At 42.9% G+C, this 27474-nt stretch overlaps 1 protein-coding gene across 2 annotated transcripts in view; it reads right to left on the bottom strand.

Annotated features, from left to right (window-relative positions):
* Positions 1-754: 754 nt before the first annotated feature.
* Positions 755-27474, bottom strand: part of ALDH1L1 (aldehyde dehydrogenase 1 family member L1) — a 45394-nt gene continuing 18674 nt past the window's right edge. For both annotated transcript variants that reach the window (XM_066597024.1, XM_066597025.1), the window contains exons 5-23: positions 26432-26533; positions 26008-26097; positions 25036-25173; positions 23907-24032; positions 23729-23820; positions 22724-22871; positions 22522-22641; positions 22201-22328; positions 20004-20154; positions 17779-17849; positions 17588-17693; positions 16618-16705; positions 14676-14769; positions 10607-10706; positions 10275-10373; positions 10025-10190; positions 5864-5969; positions 1912-2111; positions 755-963 (exon numbers count right to left, since the gene is read on the bottom strand). In XM_066597024.1, the coding sequence (XP_066453121.1) occupies positions 908-963; positions 1912-2111; positions 5864-5969; positions 10025-10190; positions 10275-10373; positions 10607-10706; positions 14676-14769; positions 16618-16705; positions 17588-17693; positions 17779-17849; positions 20004-20154; positions 22201-22328; positions 22522-22641; positions 22724-22871; positions 23729-23820; positions 23907-24032; positions 25036-25173; positions 26008-26097; positions 26432-26533 (2181 nt within the window). In that variant the 3' untranslated portion in view covers positions 755-907. The remainder of the gene's footprint in view (positions 964-1911; positions 2112-5863; positions 5970-10024; positions 10191-10274; positions 10374-10606; positions 10707-14675; positions 14770-16617; positions 16706-17587; positions 17694-17778; positions 17850-20003; positions 20155-22200; positions 22329-22521; positions 22642-22723; positions 22872-23728; positions 23821-23906; positions 24033-25035; positions 25174-26007; positions 26098-26431; positions 26534-27474) is intronic.

The following is a 27474-nucleotide window of genomic DNA, read 5'->3' as shown; positions in this document are numbered from 1 at the left end:
TAATTTAAGAAAAGTAATTTAATTAAAAAAAACAAAAAAAAAACATTTTCTCTACAGAATGAATAAATACCTAAAAGTTTTTAAAAAACCAACACATAATCAGTATTACTACCTTTGTAATGACCCAGACAATGATAATATATTGTTATGGCACATGGTGAACTCTGCGCAGATACATTTCAAAAAGAAATGCCAGAATTGCTATTTTTCTTTTGTTTACCTCTGAAAAAGCATAATAAAAAGCAATCCAGAAGTTCCATGTACCCCAAAATGGTAACAATGAAAACTACTCTTCCCGCAAAAAACAAGCCCTCACAGAGCTCTGCTGCCGGAAAGTAATAATGTTTTGGGTATTACAGAATGTGGCGATGCAGATTCAATTATTTTTCTTTAAAAAAAATTGCTTTTATTGTGCTGAAGTGTTAAAAAAAATTAATATTTCTATAAACTTGGTATCACAGTAATTGCGCAAATCAGATAACAAAGTTGTTATTTTTACTGAATGGTGAACACCATAAATACAAAACCCAAAACAATGAAGTAATTTCAGAACAGTCTTTTTTTCTATCTCACCCCATCCCCCCAAAAAATGTAATAAAAGTTGTACAACATTATATGTACCTCAGAGTGCGGACGTAAAAACATACAACTTGTCCCAAAAAGCAAACCCTCATACGTCTCTCAACAAATTATGGCTCTTGCAATCTGACAATGAAAAATGCTTGGTTCATAAAGCAAAAAGCAGGCCAGTCACTGGGGGGTTAATTTATATTTTATTTGTGTTTATTACATTTGTCTAGTGACCCGAGTGTCACCCTTTACATGTGATCTTTGCTCAGAGTACCGGTAACAATTTGGTGGCAGTTCTGTGCTGCTGGGCGACTCTATGCATAGTGATGTCCTATGTCTAGTACTCGATAGTGACGGCTTTTGTCTTTAAATATTCATTCAGCGCTTCTTCACCTACAAAAAGCATAAAAAATGTTATCAGATTTTCTATAAGGGTGCAGAACCTCCTGACAACCAGTAGGTGGCACCTCTAGAGAGTTTACAAACATCTACAAGTCCCAATAGATCACTATATGTACAGATGCAGCAAAGTTTAGCATGACTTTTAACACATATAACTCAGTGTGCCGCAGCTTGTTTACCCTTTCAATTACATAGGGTTTAACCTCTTCATGACCGCAATACGTAAAATCATGGCATGCGACTGTGAAGAGTGCATGCAGCGGGGTCGGAAGCCACCTCTGCTCCATACCTGGCAACTATTATCTATTTTTTACAGCTGACTCCTGACGGTAATTGCCACGATCAGAGTTAGCTCTGATCGTGACAGTTAACTGTTTAGACGCTGCAGTGAAAGCTGAATGCCAGAATTGCAGGTGGAGGGGGAAGGGGGGGAATGGTTATCCCTTCCTCCAAATACATTGAATAAAAAGTGATCAAAATAATGAATGTACCCCAAAATAGTACCGTGTTTCCACAAAAATAAGACCCTGTCTTATATAAATTTTTGCCCCAAAAGAGGCACGGGGTCTTATTTTTGGGGGATGTCTTATTAATACTTACCTAGTAGGCGCAATCCAGGTCCCTTCCGCTGGTCTGCAAAGTTCTGTAGCTCCGCTTGGCTTCCTTCACCCCTCGGCCGCCAACAGAACATCACTTCCTGGTTGCAGCATTCATAAATCTCGCCTCCAGGGAGTGATGGCTCTGATTGGCCATTGAACGCTGCTCTCAGCCAATCAATGCAGTGCTCACTAAACCAACGCAACGGTTGTGATTGGCTGAAAGCAGCGCTGGGTGGGAGCCCCAATAAAAGACATAACAGCAGCCATGTTGGTTACTACTCAGCTTTCCCAGAAAGGTCAAACATATAATGCAATAACAGAGAATGATGAAGATCCTCACCCAAATCCTTCCCGAACCCGGACTGCTTGAAGCCTCCGAATGGTGCTGCCACATCAGTTTTGTTGTAGGTGTTGATGAAGACGGTCCCAGCCTGGAGCTTCTCGCTCACATACAGCGCCTTACCGATGTCTTTAGTAAATACTCCAGAGGCGAGACCAAACTCTGTGTCATTCGCCCTCTTCAGGACGCCATCGACATCGCTGGGATGCAGAGGAGAGAAGGGAATGGAGACGCTTCATATTAGCATCAATACAACCAATATTACAAGAGGATTTCCCCTGGCATGGGAAGTGGCGCCCTCTACTGGAATATCAAGGATACTGTAGGACTATGAAAGTGCCTACATTTAAAGTGGAACTCTAACTAGACCTTCCTATATGTCTACAAGATTCCCTAACAGAGGGGAGGAGGAGGGACAGAAGCCTAGTGTTCACTGTGGTGGGCAAATAGCAAACACAGCTCCCCCAGGAGGTAGAAGAGCAATGAGGGACCGTGTGCAGGTGCTCCTCAGGAAGGAAAGTCTGTTCAGCGCTAATCCGCCTCCATTAGGGCATCTTGTAGACCTCGCCAAAAGGAGAGGATGCCCTTGAATATTCTCTAGTCATCGAAGCTGAGCTCCAAGCACCAGATCTTCTAATCTTCCTCCATTGAACTTACAAGCTTATTATTTGGGCACTATATAAGAGAATTGTGTCCTTTATAGTACTACTATTTAGGTACCATATGATGGTATTGTTTGGGCACTATGTAGCTCTTTTTTAATCACATGAACATCTTAATTGTGTGCTTTATAGCACGAATATTTGGGCACCATATGAAGGTACTTTTGGGTACAATACAGCACTATTATTTGGGCACTATATACCACTATTCAGACATTATAGGATAGTAATATATGTGTGCTATAGAATATTATTTGGGTGCCATATGCTGCTATTATTCATATACTATATAACACTATCATTTGCATCATATAATACTTATTTTAGCACTGTTTGGTCGTATTATGTGGGTATGATACAGAATAATTGTTATTCCTTATATGATAGTAATAGATGTGTGCCATGGTTTGGGCACTGTAGGCTGGTAATATTTGGGCACTATAGAGCACCATATGATGGCATTGTGTCCTATATAGTACCACTATTTAGGCATCATATGAAGGTATTGAAGAGATCCAGGGAGGCTAGTCCTGAATGGGCACCCACCCCGAACAAGTTTGCAAAGTTGGCACATGAGCAGGATGTCATTACAGGATTATCACTACTGCAGCATGATATGGCCTCTGACCGCCAGGGGGATGTCTGCTCCAGTAAGAAGGGGAATAGGAGCGCAGGGCAGGCTAAACAGGTCCTGGTAGTGGCAGACTCAATTATAAGGGGTACAGGCTGGGCAATCTGCCACCAAGGCTGGGATCGTTGAATGGCATGTTGTCTTTCTGGCGCTTGAGTTCAACACATTGCGGATCGGGTTAACAGATTACTGGGAGGGGCTGGTGATGATCTAGTGGTCATGGTACACATTGGCACCAATGACAAATTTAGAGGTAGGTGGGGGGTCTTTATGAACAATTTCAGGCAACTAGAATGTAAGTTTAGGACAAGGACCAACAAAGTAGCTGTTAAGGTTATGCATCTGGGACCTGTGGTTCTACAGGTTTCCTTGTGCACACCTTCACAGGTAGGTGTTAATTGAGCTGGCTGGGTGTGGTATTCTTCACCAGCCAATCTCCTCTAGTCTACTCTGGTGAGAGATTGCTGGTCACTTTAGTTCTTCACTGTTAATCCCACTCAGAGCTTGTGCGGTGCGCGCTTGTCTGTAGTGTCCCTCTCTCCTCCCCTGAAGACGGTCTGGGCACCTGCTGTCTCTCACCTCCTTGCGTTTTGGGGTGCGTGCATTGTGTAGTGTGAGATACAGTGACCACACAGGTGCAGGCAGCTGGCAGGTTTCTCCCTATCTCTCTGACAAGTGCAGACTCCAGATGTCTGATGTCCTATGTGTGTGCCAGATGGGTGATGCCTGACGCTGTTCCCCATGTCAGCACGGTGTATGACTCTCTATCCCCCTGGTGTGAGTACACTTGGACTGGCTATGGTATTCCATCTGTATGCATGTGAGCTCTGGGTGTGGTTTCTGTTATATGTTGTATGCACAACCATGTATGTAGGTGTGAACAGTGATGTGTTTTGTATGTCTGTGCAGGTGGCCAGACATGTGCTTTATGTGCAGTCCTGTTCTGTGTTCAGTGTGTGTAAACAGTGTCACATCCTGCCTATATTTTGTGTACTTCTCCAGGTTCCTAATCAGAGACAGCTATGCCCCAAATGAAGACAGTGGGGCCGACCTTATCAGGACAACTACCCTGCTTTTAGGCAGGGGTTCCCCACTTTCCCTGATAAGTAAGGGACAGGGGTCCTTCCATCTTAGCCTGGAGAGGTGCAATTGGTCCTTGCAATACTATGTGTGTGATTGCTTTCATCCGTTCAGAGGCGTGGCACTTTAGTTGCATTTTCTTAAATATTACCTGTACCACGTGCCACATCAGAAAGGCAGTGGGAGATTAAATGAGGTAAACAAGTGGCTCAAGACTTGGTGCAGGAAGGAGGGGGTTGGCATCCTGTAGAACTGTACTGACTTTGCTGTTGGCTACAAGCTCCACTGTAGGGATAGGCTGGATCTCAATGGGAGAAGAAGGCTAGAAGACTGGAGGAGTGTTTAAACTAGGGACGGGGAACAAGGGCAACCAGAGAGATAGGAGGGGGAAGATAATGTAGACAGTGACTTAGGACTGGTCAGTTTAAACAGCGGCTATTCAGTAGTGAATGGCCACTGTGTTATCACAATAGAGAGGGGCGGGGGAGCGAGAGGAGAGAAATCTTCTGCAGTGCCCTGCCCCCCTGCTGGCCGCTCCGTGAACCAGCCAGCTCTGCTAGCTCTTGTGTGACGGCACGGGAGCGTGGACACACAGGGACGGGTGTCAGGCCCAACAGTCATTCCGTGTAAATGGACCTTAAGTAATGGAAATGGGAGTGGAGCGGTGGGAGGGGTCAGTACAGTTAGAACTGGCAGAATAGTTAGTAGGGATACACATAATATAAAAAATAACCAAAGCCTTCTAAACTGAATGGTGACTCATGCCAGACGTCCGACCAATAAGGGAACTAATGTTAGGAGTCTGACCAATAAGGTTAATGAACTAGAAGTAATAATGTCTGAGGAAAACTACGACATAGCGGCAATAACTGAGACCTGGTTGGTTGAAAGCTATGACTGGCAGTGAACTTACAGGGTTACAGTCTGTTCAGAGGGGATAGTAAAAAAACGTAAAAAGGGAGGGATTTGTCTTTATGTAAAATCCTGTTAATTTCCCTTACATGTATCTTCCTGTAGTATGGGCTTTAAACATGTGGAGTCTCTATCGGTAGAAATACATGCAAGAGAAATTTTTAAAAAAATTAAAAAGAACAAAAATAAAATCCTCATAGAGGTTTTCTATAGGCTACCAAATATAACAGAAGCCACTGAAAATCTATTACATAGGCAAATAGATGAAGCAACAAATCACAATGAGGTCATTACTAGTAATTATGAGCATTACAATATTACATGTTGTAGTCACTGATTACTACAGAAGGGACGTTTTTTTGTTGCCTTCCTCTGGTTCAACATTAGGAGGGAAATTAGGCTGAAAAAGCCATATGTCCATCCAATGCAGTCTAACATAATATGTTACTATGTTACTAATTCAATGTTCCCTTCAATTTGGAGGACACTCTTATGTTTGCTTCACCCAGCTCTAACACTGATTCTGCCTCACCAGAGCTGCCCTTACAGTGCTACTTCATAATTCTTCCATACACGAGCATCACCATTATCGGAGGCAGGCATGGTCACTCAATAACACATCGTCATACAGTCTCCAACAAGTCAGGATGCACTAAATATCTCCTACCCATCTGTAAACTTTGAGATGATCATAACCGGACCAAACGACTCTTCTTTAGCGATGAACATATGATCTGCTACATCAGTGAATATGGTCGGATCAAAGAAGAAGCCTTCAGAGAGAAAATAATGAGATTTATTCAGATGGGAAATCCAGACCAGATGACATTCAGCAGGAAAAACTGACAGGGAGTCACGTATGGGGTTCTTACTGCAGGATACTAGAGAAAATGCTATGCTGCAGATGGCTTGCCCCCTTTACAGTACCCATTTCCCACCAGATCTAATGCACTTTCAAGGTCTCGGGGTCTACTGTACACCCAATGCACTAAGAGCTCTGTTAGTGCATCGCGTCCAATGGGGAGCAGACTGTCAAGGGGAGAAGCCATCTGCAGCATAGAACGGCTTCTTCTTCACAGTGCGCCATTGGGGAAGGAGCAGTGGAGCAGGAGAGAAATAGCAGCGTTGTTGGGCACAGAAGGAAGTATGTGTGTAAGCCTCCATTAACCCTTTGCAATCCAATTTTGGATTCAGGGTTTCCTAGGGCGTTTTCTCTTTCAGTCATTACACAATGGTGCCGTCTGCTGGCTAGAGCCAGTACTGCGGTATGGGACATGCTGGAGAAGCCCCTGACAACAAAGCAGCCAGTAATATACGGTAAGAATACCCTGACGGAAGTCTTCCAACATCGGAGCTGTACAGCCTTCAATCAGAATGTCTTCAGACATCAGACAGTGGATTGGAAAGGGTTAAATTTATTTGTAAGCCTCCATTTATTAATAAATTGTTATAAAGAAACAGCAGTGTCTGCACCAGAGAGATCACTGCAGCCACAGCTGGAGCGCGCTCTTCTGCTATGCCGCTAGGTGAATAGAGATTTCCCTAGTAACGTCCTCCCCTAGCTGCATAGCAGAAGAGGGATTATGAAGGAAAAATATGCAACATAGACTAATAAAACCAACTTTAAAAAATGCTTAGAATCATCTATTATGTACAGTAAAAAAAAAAATAATTAAATGACAGCTACACTTTAATTCATGAATATTGGGCGTTATACACGCATTATCAAACCAATCACTCCCCTAGAAGGAATAGTTGGAATGGAATGAAACTTTCTAAATGTGATTGTAACATTGATATAAGTAAGTGATTACAATATCAGAGCAAAAGGGTCATTTATTGCGAAAAATTTACCCCTTAAAGGGAGGCTCTAGTACTCTGTTGGGCCACCTGTAGCTTGGATACAAGATGTGATACGGGTGGGCATGCAGGCTCTAGTACCTTGTTGGGTCGCCTCTAGCTTGGATACAAGATGTGATACGGGTGGGCATGGAGGCTCTAGTACTCTGTTGGGCCACCTCTAGCTTGGATACAAGATGGCATACGGGCAGGAATGGAGGCTCTAGTACCCTTTTGGGCCACCTCTAGCTTGGATACAAGATGGGATACGGGCAGGAATGAAGGCTTTAGTACCCTTTTGGGCCACCTCTAGCTTGGATACAAGATGGGATACGGGCAGGAATGGAGGCTCTAGTACCCTGTTGGGGCACCTCTAGCTTGGATACAAGATGTGATACGGGCGGGCATGGCGGCTCTAGCACCCTGTTGAGCTACCTCTAGCTTGGATACAAAATTTGATACAGGCGGATATGGAGGCATACAGGTTCCGTATGGTATCCTGCCGCATACCGCTCTATAATTGATGTAACTGAGCCTCCAGATCATGCAAACCCATAGGCTGCTGGAAGCTGGCATCTGAGATGGTTCCATAAATTTTCCTATAGATGATAAATCTGGCGACCAGGTAGGCCATGGAAGGATGACAATGTTGTGGACGCATTCTGAGGAACACATGTGGCTGCAGGATGTCCTGAACATATCGCTGTGCTGTCACTGTCCCTCATACCACTACTAGGGGTGACAAACTGCTGAATATGATGGCCCCCCCAGACTATCACCCCAGCAGTGGGGGCAGTGTGCCACTCCACAGCAAAGGCAGTCCAGTTTCGCCGTTCATGAAAACAATGCAAACAGAGCTGATGGAACCACTTTTAGGGCCTCAGGTGGCAAGACCGTTCAATCTAATCACGCCACAACTCTAATTATTTGCATATCTGCCTGAGATGTAACTGCATGCCAAGTTTTGCAGCAAAAGGACAACGCCCTCTAGGGGCGGCATTGTTTTTACAAAGCGTGTATTTAGTAATGAATGATAATTTAATTTCATTTGGTTGCACAGTCACATTACTCCGGTCAAGACATGCCAACTGATCTAAAGTTTTGGTTCCTAGGCAAGCTCAATTAATAAGCTGTTTTGGGTATCCTTTCTGAAGGAAGCGCTGTTTGAACATAATTGATTGATAAAGCTATCATCAGAGGCACAATTTCTTATTAAGCACTTAAACTGATTAAAAACAATATTTACTTCCCAAGGTTTAAAATGGCAGCTATTAAAATCAAGGTAACTGCTGGTGTCTACTTTTTTTTAAAAAAGGCCTTTTGTTAAAATTTGTTTACCATGGTTAAAAAGGTGTAAATCTGAAAACCCAATCTCCATTTTATTGATATGGCCAGTACATTGGAGACCAGCTGTGACATCACAGAGGGAGCACCTTTCATCTGAGAGCCTTTTACATACTGCAATTAAATTTGTAAGGGTTAACAGCAGGGATCGGCGTTCTGTGTTGCTCTCAGAAGCCAAGCCCCTGCCATTCATAGGGTGTGAATGTATATCTACTGCAGGAAGTATATTAACGCCCTGGGGCAGGAAGGCGTTAAAGGGGTTGTCTCGCGAAAGCAAGTGGGGTTAAGTACTTCTGTATGGCCATATTAATGCACTTTGTAATATACATCGTGCATTAAATATGAGCCATACAGAAGTTATTCACTTACCTTCCCTGCGGCGTCCCTGTCTCCATGGCTCCGTCTAATTTCAGCGTCTAATCTCCCGATTAGACGCGCTTGCGCAGAAGGGTCTTCTCCCATCTGTTCGGTCCGGCACGAGCGGCATTCTGGCTCCGCCCGCTTCTACGCGTCATCGCGTAGCTCCACCCCCATCACATGTGCCGATTCCAGCCAATCAGGAGGCTGGAATCGGCACGTGATGGGGCGGAGCTACGCGATGACGCGTAGAAGGGGCGGAGCCAGAATGCCGCTCGTGCCGGACCGAACAGATGGGAGAAGACCCTTCTGCGCAAGCGCGTCTAATCGGGAGATTAGACGCTGAAATTAGACGGAGCCATGGAGACGGGGACGCCGGCGCAGGGAAGGTAAGTGAATAACTTCTGTATGGCTCATATTTAATGTACGATGTATATTACAAAGTGCATTAATATGGCCATACAGAAGTACTTAACCCCACTTGCTTTCGCGAGACAACCCCTTTAATGTATAATGTAAAGGAAACTACATATTTTGATTAATAAAATGTAAAAAAAAAATTAAAAAGCTGAAAGATTGCTAGTTTCTGTGCTGACAGTCTGTTACAATGTTTCAGTCTGCAGTCCAGACTGTTTAGCTCACAAAAGGATAGTCCAGATTGGATATAATTGTAACAACCCCTCAGCTGTGAGAAGCATTTGGTCTGTCGATGCTATTAATTCTTTACACCCAAAGACTATGTTCCCAGCCACATCCCCATAGTAATCATGCAGTGTTGTGCCAAAAAGTATAAGGTGTAAGACGGGCAGCAGTAGTTGGCATCGCAGTAGGTGGAAGTCTGATGGCGCAGATATCAATGTCCCGCTGCTCTCGCTCCTTGCACATCCCAGCCTCCCGTGTTCTGTCCTCAGCTGCTCTGTGACTCTCTCCCCTTCCTGTATTAATGCTGCACATGAGGTTCCTGGCTGGATACCCGCTGCCTGGTGCACAGATACCATCAGACTGGCAGAAGATCCTGACCCGGTCTATGAATGAGATATGAGGCCTGGAGAGACGTACAAGGAACGAGACTGGAGGTGACGCCCCCCAGAGACATTTTCTATCACTGACGCTGTAGACTATACAGTAGCATTAACAAGTATCTATGGATAGGACATACTGATGTGTGACTGCTGAAGCACTACAAGTCTCAGTATACTCTCTGAAAGTGGAAATTGCAAGATATGCTGGGACATGTTGTGGAATTTAAAATTTTGCACGTTGATGATCCCTTTCAGACATAACTCACCTGGTCTTGGGACTTGTTTACCCCCATACACCAGGGTGGCACCCTCCTTCACACCCGTTTGGCAATACTCAATGAGTTTATCTAGGTGGGCCTTGTGGTTCTGGGGTCCATGGTCTGTCGTCCTGTCCAGTGGGTCACCGATCTTCATCTTTTTTACCTCTTCTACCTGGAAAAGGGAAGGTGATGATAATGGTTCAGAGGAGCTCTTCATGTGTCTTTACATCATCATGTAGTCTATCTGTCCACTCACCACTCGCTTCACGAACGCATCGTGAATAGAGTCCTCCAGGAATAACCGTCCGGCAGCAATGCAGTTTTCACCTTTATTAAAGAACACGGAACTCATTCCCTGAAAGGACAGGAAAAAAGCTGCTATATAACCTGCAGTACTTCAAAGTGACATCAAATAAAGTAAAACGTCATCATACAGAACATTGAGTCCAAAGTAACAAGACGCAAAATGCATAAGAACACACTGGAGCTCCACATAGTGGCGACAAGCACAACTGCTGCACTGATCTTAACCAAATCTTCAGACGTCTTTTCATATTTACATTAAGATTATGGGACATAAAACCTCACCATCCGCACCGCCTTGTCCAGATCACAATCCTTAAAGATGATCAGAGGGGATTTCCCACCAAGCTCCAAGGACACTTTCTTCACATTACTTACTGCACAACTGTAAGAGAAAACAGGAAAGAAAGACATTTCTAATACATGCTAAATTCATTAGAATATAACTACTATATTACTGCCCCCTAGGTACAAGAATATAAGTACTATAATACTATCTTAAATGTACAAAAACTACTATAATACTGCTCCCCTGTGTACAAGAATATAACTACTATAATACTGACCCCTATGTACACGAATATAACTACTATAATACTGCCCTATGTACAAGAATATAACTACTATAATACTGCCCCCTATGTACAAGAATATAACTACTAGAATACTGCTCCCCTATGTACAAGGATATAACTACTATAATACTGCCCCCTATGTACAAGAATATAACTACTATAATACTGCCCCTATGTACAAGAATATAACTACTATAATACTGCCCCCTATGTACAAGAATATAACTACTAGAATACTGCTCCCCTATGTACTAGGATATAACTACTATAATACTGTCTCCTATGTACAAGAATATAACTATTATAATACTGCTCCCCTATGTACAAGAATATAACTACTAGAATACTGCCCTATGTACAAGGATATAACTACTATAATACTGCCCCCTATGTGCAAGAATATAACTACTATAATACTGCCCCTATGTACAAGAATATAACTACTAGAATACTGCCCCCTATGTACAAGAATATAACTACTAGAATACTATCTCCTATGTACAAGAATATAACTACTATAATACTGCCCTCTATGTACAAGAATATAACTACTATAATACTGCTCCTATGTACAAGAATATAACTACTATAATACTGCTCCCTGTGTACAAGAATATAACTACTATAATACTGTCCTCTATGTACAAGACTATACTATAATACTGCCCTCTATGTAAAAGAATATAACTACTATAATACTACTCCCTATGTACAAGAATATAACTACTAGAATACTGCTCCCCTATGTACAAGGATATAACTACTAGAATACTGTCTCCTATGTACAAGAATATAACTATTATAATACTGCTCCCCTATGTACAAGAATATAACTACTAGAATACTGCTCCCCTATGTACAAGGATATAACTACTATAATACTGCCCCCTATGTGCAAGAATATAACTACTATAATACTGCCCCTATGTACAAGAATATAACTACTATAATACTGCCCCCTATGTACAAGAATATAACTACTAGAATACTGCTCCCCTATGTACAAGGATATAACTACTATAATACTGTCTCCTATGTACAAGAATATAACTACTATAATACTGCCCTCTATGTACAAGAATATAACTACTATAATACTGCCCTCTATGTACAAGAATATAACTACTATAATACTGCTCCCTGTGTACAAGAATATAACTACTATAATACTGTCCTCTATGTACAAGACTATAACTACTATAATACTGCCCTCTATGTACAAGAATATAACTACTATAATATTGCCCCCTACGTACAAGAATATAACTACTATAATACTGCCCCTATGTACAAGAATATAACTACTATAATACTGTTCCTATGTACAAGAATATAACTACTATAATACTGTCCCCTATGTACAAGAATATAACTACTATAATACTGCTCCTATGTACAAGAAAATAACTACTATAATACTGTCCCCTATGTACAAGAATATAACTACTATAATACTGCCTCCTATGTACAAGAATATAACTACTATAATACTGCTCCTATGTACAAGAATATAACTACTATAATACTGCTCCCTGTGTACAAGAATATAACTACTATAATACTGTCCTCTATGTACAAGACTATACTATAATACTGCCCTCTATGTACAAGAATATAACTACTATAATACTGCCCCTATGTAAAAGAATATAACTACTATAATACTACTCCCTATGTACAAGAATATAACTACTAGAATACTGCTCCCCTATGTACAAGGATATAACTACTAGAATACTGTCTCCTATGTACAAGAATATAACTATTATAATACTGCTCCCCTATGTACAAGAATATAACTACTAGAATACTGCTCCCCTATGTACAAGGATATAACTACTATAATACTGCCCCCTATGTGCAAGAATATAACTACTATAATACTGCCCCTATGTACAAGAATATAACTACTATAATACTGCCCCCTATGTACAAGAATATAACTACTAGAATACTGCTCCCCTATGTACAAGGATATAACTACTATAATACTGTCTCCTATGTACAAGAATATAACTACTATAATACTGCCCTCTATGTACAAGAATATAACTACTATAATACTGCCCTCTATGTACAAGAATATAACTACTATAATACTGCTCCCTGTGTACAAGAATATAACTACTATAATACTGTCCTCTATGTACAAGACTATAACTACTATAATACTGCCCTCTATGTACAAGAATATAACTACTATAATACTGCCCCCTACGTACAAGAATATAACTACTATAATACTGCCCCTATGTACAAGAATATAACTACTATAATACTGCTCCTATGTACAAGAATATAACTACTATAATACTGTCCCCTATGTACAAGAATATAACTACTATAATACTGCTCCTATGTACAAGAATATAACTACTATAATACTGTCCCCTATGTACAAGAATATAACTACTATAATACTGCCTCCTATGTACAAGAATATAACTACTATAATACTGCTCCTATGTACAAGAATATAACTACTATAATACTGCTCCCTGTGTACAAGAATATAACTACTATAAAACTGTCCTCTATGTACAAGACTATACTATAATACTGCCCTCTATGTACAAGAATATAACTACTATAATACTGCCCCTATGTAAAAGAATATAACTACTATAATACTACTCCCTATGTACAAGAATATAACTACTAGAATACTGCTCCCCTATGTACAAGGATATAACTACTAGAATACTGTCTCCTATGTACAAGAATATAACTATTATAATACTGCTCCCCTATGTACAAGAATATAACTACTAGAATACTGCTCCCCTATGTACAAGGATATAACTACTATAATACTGCCCCCTATGTGCAAGAATATAACTACTATAATACTGCCCCTATGTACAAGAATATAACTACTATAATACTGCCCCCTATGTACAAGAATATAACTACTAGAATACTGCTCCCCTATGTACAAGGATATAACTACTATAATACTGTCTCCTATGTACAAGAATATAACTACTATAATACTGCCCTCTATGTACAAGAATATAACTACTATAATACTGCCCTCTATGTACAAGAATATAACTACTATAATACTGCTCCCTGTGTACAAGAATATAACTACTATAATACTGTCCTCTATGTACAAGACTATAACTACTATAATACTGCCCTCTATGTACAAGAATATAACTACTATAATACTGCCCCCTACGTACAAGAATATAACTACTATAATACTGCCCCTATGTACAAGAATATAACTACTATAATACTGCTCCTATGTACAAGAATATAACTACTATAATACTGTCCCCTATGTACAAGAATATAACTACTATAATACTGCTCCTATGTACAAGAATATAACTACTATAATACTGTCCCCTATGTACAAGAATATAACTACTATAATACTGCCTCCTATGTACAAGAATATAACTACTATAATACTGCTCCTATGTACAAGAATATAACTACTATAATACTGCTCCCTGTGTACAAGAATATAACTACTATAATACTGTCCTCTATGTACAAGACTATAACTACTATACTGCCTCCTATGTACAAGAATATAACTACTATAATACTGCCCCCTATGTACAAGGATATAACTATTATAATACTTACCCTATGTACAAGAATACAACTACTATAATAGTGCCCCTATTTACAAGAATATAACTACTATAATACTGCCTCCTATGTACAAGAATATAACTACTATAATACTGCCTCCTATGTACAAGAATATAACTACTATAATACTGCCCCCTATTTATAAGTATAACAAACTCATACTTTACCTTTTCATGATTTGCTTTCCTATGGGTGTGGATCCTGTAAATCCTAATTTCCTGACATCAGGATGATCAGATAGACGTTGTCCAATAAGAGATCCTGAGTGAAACAAACATCAATGAGTTTGTAACCCTCTTAATTTGTCCAATGCATATTCCTTGAGAAACCAACTTAAATGCTGTGTTTTGTCAGTAGGCTGATAAATAGAGATGAGCGAGCATACTCGTCTGAGCTTGATACTCGTTCGAGTATTAGGGTGTTCGAGGTGCTCGTTACTCGAGACGAGTACCACGCGATGTTCGAGTCACTTTCATTTTCTTCCCTGAGAAATTTGCGCGCTTTTCTGGCCAATAGAAAAACAGGGAAGGCATTACAACTTCCCCCTGCGACGTTCAAGCCCTATACCACCCCCCTGCAGTGAGTGGCTGACGAGATTAGGTGTCACCCGAGTATTAAAATCTGCCCGCCCGCGGCTTGCCACAGATGCATTCTGACATAGTTCAGGGAAAGTGCTATTGGTGCCGGAGCTGCTATAGGGAGAGTGTTAGGAGTGATTTTAGGCTTCAAGAACCCCAACGGTCCTTCTTAGGCCATAGAAATCGCAGATCGCACCTATGTGCGATCTGCGATTCCTGTTCTCTTCTCTATATGCGCTCAATGGGGCCGGCGGCAGCAGCGCCGACCCCATTGAGAACATATAGAAGACAAATCATTCTTCTCTGTTGCAGCTGTAACAGCTGTGGCAGAGAAGAACGATGTTTGACCATTGAATTCAATGGAACCGGCAATACAGCAGGTTCCACTGAAAGCAATGGGCTGCCGGCGTGCGCGGGATGAATTGTCGGGAAGGGCTTAAATATATAAACCCTTCCCTGCAATTCATCCAGAAATGTGTAAAAATAAGATATACCGCATATACCGGCGTATAAGGCGACGGGGCGTATAAGACGACCCCCCAACTGTCACCTTATACGCCGGGAATACAGCGGAGCAAAGAATAAAAATCATTACTCACTTCCCCCGGTGGTCTGCGGCGCTGCTGCAGGCTGTCGCTCCCTCCTGGTCCCCGGCAGAGCATTGCTTTCTGGCCGCAGGGCTTTAAATCCCCGCCTCCAGAAAACACACGTGCCTTCAGCCAATCACAGCCATTCAATGACATCATTGTCATTGGCTGTGATTGGCTGAAGGCACGTCTGTTTTCTGGAGGCGGGGATTTAAAGCCCTGCGTCCAGAAAGCAATGCTCTGCCGGGGACCAGGAGGGAGCGACAGCCTGCAGCAGCACCGCAGACCGCCGGGGGAAGTGAGTAATGATTTTTATTCTTTGCTCCACTGTATTCCCGGCGTATAAGGTGACAGTTGGGGGGTCATCATATACGCCCCGTCGCCTTATACGCCGGTATATGCGGTATATATTTTTATTTTTACACATTTCTGGATGAATTGCAGGGAAGGGCTTATATATTTAAGCCCTTCCCGACAATTCATCCCGCGCACGCCGGCAGCCCATTGCTTTCAGTGGAACCTGCTGTATTGCCGGCTCCATTGAATTCAATGGGCTAACATCGTTCTTCTCTGCCACAGCTGTTACAGCTGTGAAAGAGGAGAACGATCTTTATGCTGACAGTGCGGGGGGCACTCTTGCCGCTATTGTGGCTTAATAGTGGGACCTGTGAACTTGAGATGCAGCCCAACATGTAGCCCCTTGCCTGCCCTATCCGTTGCTGTGTCGTTCCCATCACTTTCTTGAATTGCCCCGATTTTCACAAATGAAAACCTTAGCGAGCATCGGCGATATACAAAAATGCTCGGGTCGCCCATTGACTTCAATGGGGTTCGTTACTCGAAACAAACCCTCGAGCATCGCGAAAATTTCGTCCCGAGTAACGAGCACCCGAGCATTTTGGTGCTCGCTCATCTCTACTGATAAACTTTACTAGTGGACCTACCAGCTCCAGGCAGGATATTAACCACTCCCTTAGGAAATCCAGCTTTTACTGTTAATTCAGCAAACTTCAGAGCTGTTAATGGAGTGACCTACAGGACGTGACAAGTATAAACTTATAATTGATACATTTGTACAGTCTAGCAACTGCATTAGATAAGCTGACCTTCCCAATGTATCACAATGGTTAAAATGTTATAACACATAAAGTACATTACATTACTTATCCTGTACTAATCCAGTGCTGCATCCTATATTATACTCCAGAGCTGAACTCACTATTCTGCTGGTGGAGTCACTGTGTACATACATTACTTATCCTGTACTGATCCTGAGTTACATCCAGTATTATACTCCAGAGCTGCACTCACTATTCTGCTGGTGGAGTCACTGTGTATATACTTTACTTATCCTGTACTGATCCTGAGTTACATTCTGTATTATACTCCAGAGCTGCACTCACTATTCTGCTGGTGGAGTCACTGTGTACATACATTACTTATCCTGTACTGATCCTGAGTTACATCCTGTATTATACTCCAGAGCTGCACTCACTATTCTGCTGGTGCAGTCACTGTGTATATACACATTACTTATCCTGTACCGATCCTGTGTTACATCCTGCATTATACTCCAGAGCTGCACTCACTATTCTGCTGGTGGAGTCAAATAATGCTGAGGTTTACAGCATTTTCCGCCACCTCTTGGCATTGAACATGCTGATGTCAGGTTGCAACTGCTTAGCTATAGAACATAGTCCCTGACGCTCTGGGTGGACAGTTCTTGTGCTGTGATTACATCAATCACTGGCCTATATAAACTAATGCATTTAACCCTAAATACCTGTGACCTACACTAAACTACAACTCCCAGCATGCTCTCTCAGCCTGATCTTTTTTTTTTTTTGCGCTGTAGGTTTTAAGAAATTTCACAGTGAATCTACAGAGCTGAGCAGGAAGTGTGACACGCCTCACCTGAGCTGGTTTCAGCACCACCGTGTTACCTGCTGCAAGACAAGCTGCTGTTTTCCACGCCAACATCATGAGCGGATAGTTCCATGGGATGACGATTCCACACACTCTGCATTGGAAATCATAAGTCATCTGTTTCACATTTTGCAGCGTACCGTTTAGGCACTACGCTCAGCTCTATATGGCGCACTTACCCAATGGGCTCCCTCTTGGTGAAGGATAAGTTCCGATTTGGTCGCGCTTGATTTATTGGGATGGTGGAGCCCTGTAAAATGTGCACATACGTTATTCTAGGCCCCATCAAACACCTGGATATTTGTGAAAAACAGGGCTCCTTCCATGAGGTGACCTGAGCCTGTTGCCTCAGGCGTCAGGACTTCAGAGGGGCGGTGGGTTGTCACCTGGCTACTATTTACTTCTTACCAGGCATACTAATGGCCAGTAAAAATTAATTGCCAGCTGTGACCCGGTGGGGCAGCAACCCCACAAGCAGAGCACTCACTGGGGGCAGAGGTCAGGTGTCACAGCCTCTGATGACAGCGCAGTGGCCCCCCGACTAGAGCTGTGGACAGAGCGAGTGCTCTGCTTGTGGGGTTGCTGCCCGACTGTAGGTCCAGTACAGGGTCCACCATGACTACTGGAGGACGCTGCTCCATTTCACACTTGGCCTCAGACAGCTACAGGCTTGTGGCACCCCTGGGCCAGAAGGAAATCATCAGGAATAGCACCCTCTATGGTCAAACTGTCATGAAGAATACTTGATCACTATGGTAAGCAGATTTTGTAGATTTTGCGTCTGTTCTTTTATTTGCCTTGTTTGTCTAATATTGACATGGAAAATCTGTCTGCCAATGGTCGTAGATGTTACAAGGCAGACTTGCTGGTACACAACTTCATGTGTAGCAACTTGACCATCAGCAATTGCTGGGTGTGAGTATATTGCCGGGGCCTTTTACTGACCATCTGAACAGCCTAAACCTTGGTATCCTTACCTCCCTGACATTAGTAACCATGGCACCACACAAGCTCCTTAGATTTATACACTGAACGGCCCCTTTATTAGAGCACCCCATTTATTCTTCATGGCATAGATTCCACTATGTGATGAAATCGTTCTGAAGGAATATCGGCCCCTGCGGACAGGAAGCTACTTGTAGTTGCTGCAGACATGTTCTGATCAGCTGACAGGAAGGGGTCATCAATTTATGCCGCTTGCGCCAATTCCTGACCTCTCATCAGCACGATGCAACAGAAATCTGGATCCATCTGACCAGGTGATGTTTTCCTGCTGTTCTGTGATACAAGTTTTGCGCTCTTTTGTCTGCTGGAGTCTAACGTTTATGGGCTGGAACTGGTCGTCTGCTGATATATCCCATCCGTGCCAAGAAATACTGAGTTGTGTGTTCGGACACGTTTTTGAAGCACCAGTGTTGTATTTGGCTGATTGTGCAGCACCTGTTGATCAGAACAATTTTTGACATCTTCCTCTGACCCCTTTTTGCAAGAGTTGTTTCCATCCAGAGGTTCCTCTTTCGCTGGATGATTTCCTAGATTCCGCCATTCTAATTATACTCTCCACACCGTTACATGAGAAATCTCTACACAATTGGCAGTTAGGGCCTGGCTAGTCTAGCACCGATGACCAGGCCTCGTTGGAAGTCGCTCAGATCGCTGGATTTTCCCATCTAATGTGGATTCACACTGAAACTGATCCACAGAAAACTTGTCACGTGATTTTATGCTGCACTCCGGGGTCACGGGGAGAAATTGCATACAGGGAAGAGCCAATCATGAGAGGGGGCGGGGAGCTGCAATAAAGAGGCTGGGGGCCATTTAGTGTATGTAAAATAACTGTACAATGATAATATAGGGGGTGCAGGAACTTTAAGGCCTCATGTCCACGGGGAAAATCAGGCCCGCTACGGATTCTCCATGGAGAATCCGTAGCGGGTCCCTCCTGCCCCGCGGACATGAGCGCTTAAAATAAAAATTAAGTCACCGCTCGCACGCTCCGGATCTTCCCTTTGTCGCGGATTCATCTTCTCTCCGTCGCGGCCGGATCTTCTTGCATGCGCCGGCCCGAAGAAAAAAGATCCGGCCGCGACGGGAAGAAGATGAAGCCGCGAAGAAGGGAAGATCCGGAGCAGGTGAGTATATTCCGATTTTGGTCTCCCGCGGATCCGGACGGCTGCCATAGGCTTCAATAGAAGCCCGCGGGAGCCGTCCCCATGGGAGACCTGCGCGAAAGTGGAGCATGGTCCATTTTTAAAAAAATCACTTTTATTGACCATCCGCGGGTATTTATCTACCTGCGGGTGGTCAATGCATCCCTATGGGATGCGGATCCGCATGCGGGTCATCCGCTGCGGATCCTAATTCATCATTTGCCCGTGGACATGAGGCCTTAAGGACATCTCACCTGAATTTTATCACACCAGCCAGCAAAGTACCGGAATGTCTGTATGGACATCCCCACATGGGTCTTCAGAGCCAATGTGTACACTGCACCCGAGTCTATGGATTCAATGGTGGCCAGCTCTTCCTGGTGCTCCTCCATGAGGTCAGCCAGCCTGGGGCAACACGAGAGGAAAAGAGAACACTGGGAAACAGTACTGACTTATACTTTCTCTTGGCTCTGTCATATAGTACCTAGTTCTAAGTGCCATACACTGCAAAATAATATACCGCATAGTGCCTAAGTAAACGCTGCCATGCATTGTGGTGCCGTAGGGTCCTACCGCAAAAATATACCGTACAGTAAAAGCCACTTTACAGTGCCTGAATACTAGCTTATTACATAAAGTGATCCAATGGCCATGCTATCCAAGGTCTACATAATACTGCTATACAATTACTATTAACCCCTTAATGACTAGGCCTTTTTTTTTCCATTTTTGGTTTTTCCTCCTGACCTTCAAAAAAATCAGAACTCTTAGTTTTCCAGGGCTTGTTGTTTTTTTATTTATAATGTACTGAAAAACTTTTTAAAAATTTCTAAGTGGAGTCAAATAGAAAAAAAACGCAATTCCGCCATCTTGGGGGTGGGGGTTGTTTTTATGTTGCATACACTGCAATAAGAATTACATGACAACTTTATTCTGTGCGTCAGTATGATTACTACGATACCAAGTTTTTTTTGCTGTAGTGCTTTAAAAAAAATAAAATACGCATTTTTGGAAAAAATGATGCTGCCATTATATTCTGACCGCCATAACTTTTTCACTTTTCTGTCAACATAGTTGTGTGAGGCTCATTTTTTGTGGGAAGCCCTGTAGTTTCTATTGGTACCATTTTAGAGTTAATACAAGCTTTTGATTACTTTTTATTAATTTTTTTCTTGGAGAGGGGTTGACCAAAAAGAGTGCAATTCTGACTTTTTTAAAAATTTTATTCTGTCAGCATTCATTGTAAGAGATAGATAACACATTACTTTGATAGATCGGACTCAGCAATCTATCAGATGCAGTGATTAAAAAAAAAGATATTTGGTATTTTTATTTTTTTATTCTAAATATAGGAAACGGATTTTTTTATTATGTTTTGTTTTTTCTAATAATAATTAATAAAACTTTTTAAAACTCTTTTCTAGTCCTCATATGGGACTTGAATTTGTGATATTTTGATTGCTCAGAGTATAATGCAATACCACAGTATTACATTATACCACATGCCTTAAGAGGCAATCAACTATGACAGTCCTGGAGGCCTTTAGAAGTCCCCAGGTTGCCTTGGCAACCTAATTGCAGGGGGCCGTTTCAGAACCTGAACTTTGATTGGGGCATTTAATTCCACTGTCAGAATTGACGGCGGCATTTAAAGGGTTAACAACCTCGCTCGGTAAATGCTGATTGCAGCTGTTGCAGGCGGATGTCAGCTGTCAAAGACAGTCGGCACCTGCTTTAGGACTCCCACACACTTGCGTCTTTTTTAACGCGAATGTCAATGGGGCTTTCTCATGTTAAAAACGCATCTCAAGTTTGTGATTTGCGTTTTAAACAATAGAAAGTCCCATTGACGTCCGTATTTTAAAAAATGCAGCATTAAAAAAACGCAAGTGTGTGGGCGCCCTAATATGAAGCAGAATCAGCAGCCGATCCTGCTCCATGAAAGCCCGGCACACACAGGACATAAATCTATGTCTTGGAGTGTGGAGGAGTTAAGATTCATGGTGGTCAGATCAACTGTGGCAGCCACTTCAGCGGGAGCAGCAGATGCACTAAAACACACAGTATACCTTTTCACAAGGGGAATTCTTGCTGTGGATTTCACATGGAATGCATATGGAATCCAAGCGGATTGTAAATCAAATCCATGGCAGATTTGTGTCACCTAAGTGTCCCACTCACTTGAATGAGAATTTGCACAATAGTCTATGTAGCACAAATTTAAAACCCACATGCGGAAAAAAAAAGTGACGTCACTTCTTGATGTGAAATCCTCATCAGGAAAGCCACACGTGAATTAATCCCTTTCCAATGGGATCCACATAAGTCTGAAGTGCGAATCATCACTCAGCCACGGATTTCTCTTGTAGATTTTGAGGCAGAATCTGTGCAAAAAAAATTAAAAATCTGACACTGATTCCACTGTGTGAACAGCAGCTTACAGGAACTCACCTGTATATCAAACGGCCTCGGTCCCGTGCGTTCATTTTTCCCCATTCACCATTTTCGAAGGCTTCTTTGGCAGCAGCGACAGCTTTATCGATATCAGACACCTGGGCCAGCGCTACCTTGCAAATGGCCTATGATAGGAAAATATGGTTAAACATGGTGGAGAGTTTAACCCCTGACTGCCATGCCAGCCTGTAGGATGGCCCATATTGTGGGGGGTGTCATATTAGTGGGAACACCCATTTAGTGACATCATCGCTTCAGTACATTTTTTGAATTTTTTGACTATTTTAGTTCTGATTGTAACTGGTAATTAACACTTACATTCCCATCTGTGGGGTTAATCGTGTCGTAAGTTTTCCCGCCTTCAGCGTCTACAAATTGTCCATTGATGAAAAGTTGATGAGGAATCCTGAGCTTCATGTTATTGACGTCCTTCTCCACCTGTGCGGGGATAGAGCAGATGGGGTTCAGACTGCTCCCTGCTTACCCATTACTGACACCCACCGATATTTTGCTGTCTTACATAATCTATGAGTATTTCGTCCATCGTGTCCTCCCCTCGCAGCTTCCTCACCAACAGCTGAATGAATTCCTCAAACCTGGTGGCCATGTAGACGTCTTCATTCTGCAGCTGCAGCCCGTTACACTTCAGCTTCACTTCTTCCACTAGCCTGGAGATAGGAGAGAAGGAAGAGCACATCTGTCATAGGGGTAGACTTCACCAGACCTGCCAAAGTCATGACGCCCCCCACAGAATTCAACAGGCCCAACTGCAAAAATTACAGCACCCCCTACAGATAGATTCAGGCTGCATAAATAACACTGCTACACCTTTAACAAAGCACCAGCTATAGTCCATATATAATCAGACCAAAGTGCCAAAATAATAGCTACAGCTGTGGTGCAAAATTAGATCAGACCAAAGTGCCAACAGTAGAGCCAATATAATGCTAGCTGTAGTACAAATATAGTCATACCCACTTGCAGTGGTCATATAATACCAGTCATAGCCCATGACTTTTACCAGCCACAGTCCACATCTAATACCAACCATAGTCCATACTTAGTAATAGCTACAGTGTCCACAAAAAACCAGTCATAATCCATATTTATGCCATCCAAAGTGCCCACTTATCAGTCATATCTAATACTACTCATAACCCATATCTAATGCCAGCCACAGTGCCCATATGCCAGCCATAATTTATATCCAATACCAAACATAACCCATAGCTAATTCCAACCATATTGCCCACATAATACCAGTCATAGTCCATAGTACAGTGCCCACATAATACCAGTTTTTGGCCTCACATACCACCATCTCCAGTCCATATATAAGGTCACCATATGGTACATATAATTCTAACTACAGTGTCCAAACAATACCAGTCATCCTACAGCCAGTATACTAGTCATAGTGCCCAAAAAACAATAGCCATTGTGCCCATATATCTCCCCAAGGCTGATTTGCAGTGGCTTTGCATGGCATGCTGCAGGTGTAATGACTCTGGTTATTACTACCAACCTTACTACATCCATAGACGCTGCTCCGGCCTTGAAGAAGTCAGTGGAGTCCTCAATCCCAGGAACATTGGTGAGGATTCGTCTCCAGGTGGCCTGGAACAGTAGCACAGAGGTGGTGACCTATTACCTATCTACTGGTCTAGCGGGCATTCATGGCAATGACTTCGGGAAGGACATACCCGCATCTCATCCGCTATGGCTTGTTCCTCTTGGGACAGCTGTAAGGATGTGTTATCTGATGACTTATAGTACTGAGATGCTGGAATCATCTTCCCGTCCTCAAACTGAAGGTTCTTTACAGTCAGCTGTGATAAATAAAGAAACCTGTGAGAAGTGGGCTGTGGGACATCTCTAGAGGCAATGACCGATGAGCTCCCCCATGGTGGGATGTGTGTGGCTACCATATAGATAAGCCATAAATGGAGACCCTGCTGAATGGGTAACCATGCCCGGGCCAACAGACTGACTCCTAGTGTAGACGTTTGGGGTTAAATGGGCACAGAGCACAGGCATACCGCTCACGCTGCTACTTGTTATGTCGTCAGAACATAGAAAGGTTCCTAACCCTCCTCCAGCAGGCATCAGGAGGGCTCTATAACTGTATAGGGGCACAAAGGGACCTGAATTACTTTGTGAGCATCGTGAGGTGTTATTACTTTTCTAGGGCACAAAGTGGGCATTATTACTTTGTGGTGGGAACAGAGGGGAACTATTACTATGTGGAGGGCACAAAGCAGGCACTATTTCCTGTGGTGGTCACTATGGGAGAATTATTGCTTTGTGTGAGCAGTATTACTTTGTGTTGCACAAGAGTGGGCACTTTTACTGTAGGAGTATCTAAGCCGTCGTGTTATAAACTTTCAATTATAGATATGCTGCCTGATTATATATAACGTCTGCATGTATATTTTGGCGCAACAACGGACAGTAGCCATACAAACTAGCTGTGGGAGACGATTCAGGGGGAGCAGAACTTTTGCACCCAGACCCATAAGCCTGTAGTTCCACCCCTGAGCTACGGTGTTTTTGTAACTCAGTAGCTGCAGAAACTGTGTAGCTGGTTGTCCTGCGCTGTTTGCTTCACTTCCGTTGACCTCTATGAGTTATGGAAACAGTGTAGCTCAGCTGAGTATGACGGTTTCTGTCATCCCGGCCCTGCAATCAGTGGTATTCCTATCTTGGTCCGTGATGGGAACACCCCTTTAATTTGGTAAGTTGGATGAAGTAGCGAGTCTCCGTGGTGCCCGGATTTTATGGAGTAAAATATTGCAGGAGATTTGCATCCAAAACCCCCAAACCACCACTTACAGTTTTCCCGTCATTTCCAAAGAGCACCAGTCCATTCTTGGTTACCAGCGCCGGCCTGGACGCCCCGGGAATCTCCAGAAGTTCTCCATCAGGGTGCGGCCCATTAGAAGTGAAGGCTGAACCGAAAAAAGTCACTTTCTGGAGAAAAGAAAAGAGTGCATTCACTATAAATAGTTGTTGTATGAGGTTTAACCCTTCCCCCAATAGTGTTATTGATGAATCCCCCTTCCTAATATGTATCTTCCAGCCCCCCTTAGCCCCACACACCATGTGCAAATCAAGGATTAACAGTCCAGTGGACATAACTGGACCACACCTGCCGCCTGCCTCTGATTAATGTAGACAGCGTCCCCTCAGGGGTACTCCAAGCCTTTACGCAGCCCGAGTCGAAGTGTGAAATGGTGCCACTACCCCCACCACACCCCGCAAAAAAAAAAAAGAAACAGCACCAATTTTACAGGTGGTTAAAGCGCCAATAAACAAGATACCAAACACATATTATCTTGTCGCCTCACAGTAGAGGCTCCTATGTCCCCTACATCATCCACAAGCAAGAGAATGGGTCGTGCAGCGTTTTACCAGTCTGAGTGAGCCGGCAGAGACCGGTATCTTTTTTTGCATATGTACCGTCGCCCATAAGCAATGTATTGTGTATGGATAGCATTGCATACGCTGCCCATAGAAAAGTATAGGACTCAAGCTGCGTGATATGCGGTGAAACAGAGCCTGCTGCAATCTTTTTCACACATGTATCTACACGCAGTGTTTACATGCTAATGTGAATGGATCAATCAAAGTCCATGCACTTTCATTGACTCCATTCACAGCGTGTCACGCGGCTGTGCGTTGTACGTGTGATACGCGCCAAAATCACGGTTGTGTGAATTAGCCTTAAAATGCAGTTTGGCGTTCTTCATTTCCTGTAGTACTGGTGGCGCCCACCAGGTGTCACTGTGATAATGCTAAACTTACACTTCCGTTGACCTCTGTCCAGGCTCCGGGCACCTTATCGTTTCCTCGGATGAAGTTGTGTATGGCTTCTGCTGGCTGATCCCATTTTATCTGAAGATTGGAAACAGAAAACCCAAAAGTCAGGTGCAACCGAACCAACGCATCTAAACGTGGGTCATTGGGCACAAAAAAAACTTTTCCAAAATGCAATGTGTCAATGATGAAGTCACATGACCTGCACTATGTATGACCTCAATATTTCCACACTTGGATTTTTTGCAGTGGTCACAAGGGCGCTCGGACTTTTTCCTATAGTTAACCACTGAAGTTGCGGTGTGGTTGAGGTAATCCAACTATTTTACCGCAACTTGCAGGTGATGCCACGTCAATGTGTACCTAACGACAGCGGATCAGACCAACCAGTACAACAGACGGCGCCACAGACCTTTGCAGTCTCCTTCTTCTGCATGGGATCATACGTGGCGCCTTCAGTAGGTTGTGGGATCCTCGGAGCTGAACCTTCTGCGATGAGCCGCACGGCTTCCACCTGCAAGACAGAATCAACCAGTGATGATTATGATGACTGAGGAGTCCGTCCCGGCAGTAACGACTTATCATTATATCAGAAGTTGTGTAACTTTCTAGTATACTTTGTGTTCTTCACCAGGGGGATTTAACCCCTTAATCACTAGCCTTGTTTGTGCCTTAAGGACCTCTCTCCCCTTTAGAAATGTCACCATTGTTTTGGGGTTTGTTTTTACAGTGTTTATCATTCGGTAAATATAACATGATAACTGTCTCATCTGATCGGCACAATTAGGCCCCCTGTCCACGGGCGTAGCAAAATCCCACGGCAGATCTCTGCCGTGGGAGCCGCCGCCGGGGAGCAGTAGACAGCTGATGGTTCTCCATACTGAGCCTATTTGGGAGACAGGCTCACCACGGAGAATCATGGCAAATCGAATCCTGCAAGCGAAGAATCGCTATGATTCTCCGCTCGTGGATGCCGCAGCTGCACTTTCCATAGCAACACTATGGAAAGCTTCAGGCAGTGTGATTCGCCGGTGATTTATCGCCAGTTGAATCGCGTCAGTGGACATGCAGCCTTACTGCAATATCAAATTTTAGAGATTTTACTTATTTTTTTACTGCTTTTGACAATAAAAACATGCTTTTAAAGAAAAACAATGGACTCTGCATTGCCACATTTTTTAAGACCCAGAACAGTTCCCTTTTTTCCAGCAGCGCAGCTCTCTGAGAGCTTCCATTTTGAGGAAAAAGTTGTTTTTTTGGTACATTTTGGGTTAAATATGACTTTTGTGTTGCTTTTTATTACATTTTTGTGAGGCAAACAAAAGAAAAATACAAATTCTGATAATAATGTTTAAAATTATTTTTATGACGTTCAACATGTGAGATGAATAACAAAATATTTTCATTGTTTGGGACGCTCTGAATGCGGTAATACCGATTATATGCTGCTTTTTT

Source organism: Eleutherodactylus coqui, chromosome 3 (genome assembly GCF_035609145.1).
Source record: "Eleutherodactylus coqui strain aEleCoq1 chromosome 3, aEleCoq1.hap1, whole genome shotgun sequence".
Lineage (NCBI taxonomy): Eukaryota > Metazoa > Chordata > Amphibia > Anura > Eleutherodactylidae > Eleutherodactylus > Eleutherodactylus coqui.
This window is presented reverse-complemented; position numbering and strand designations above follow the sequence as displayed.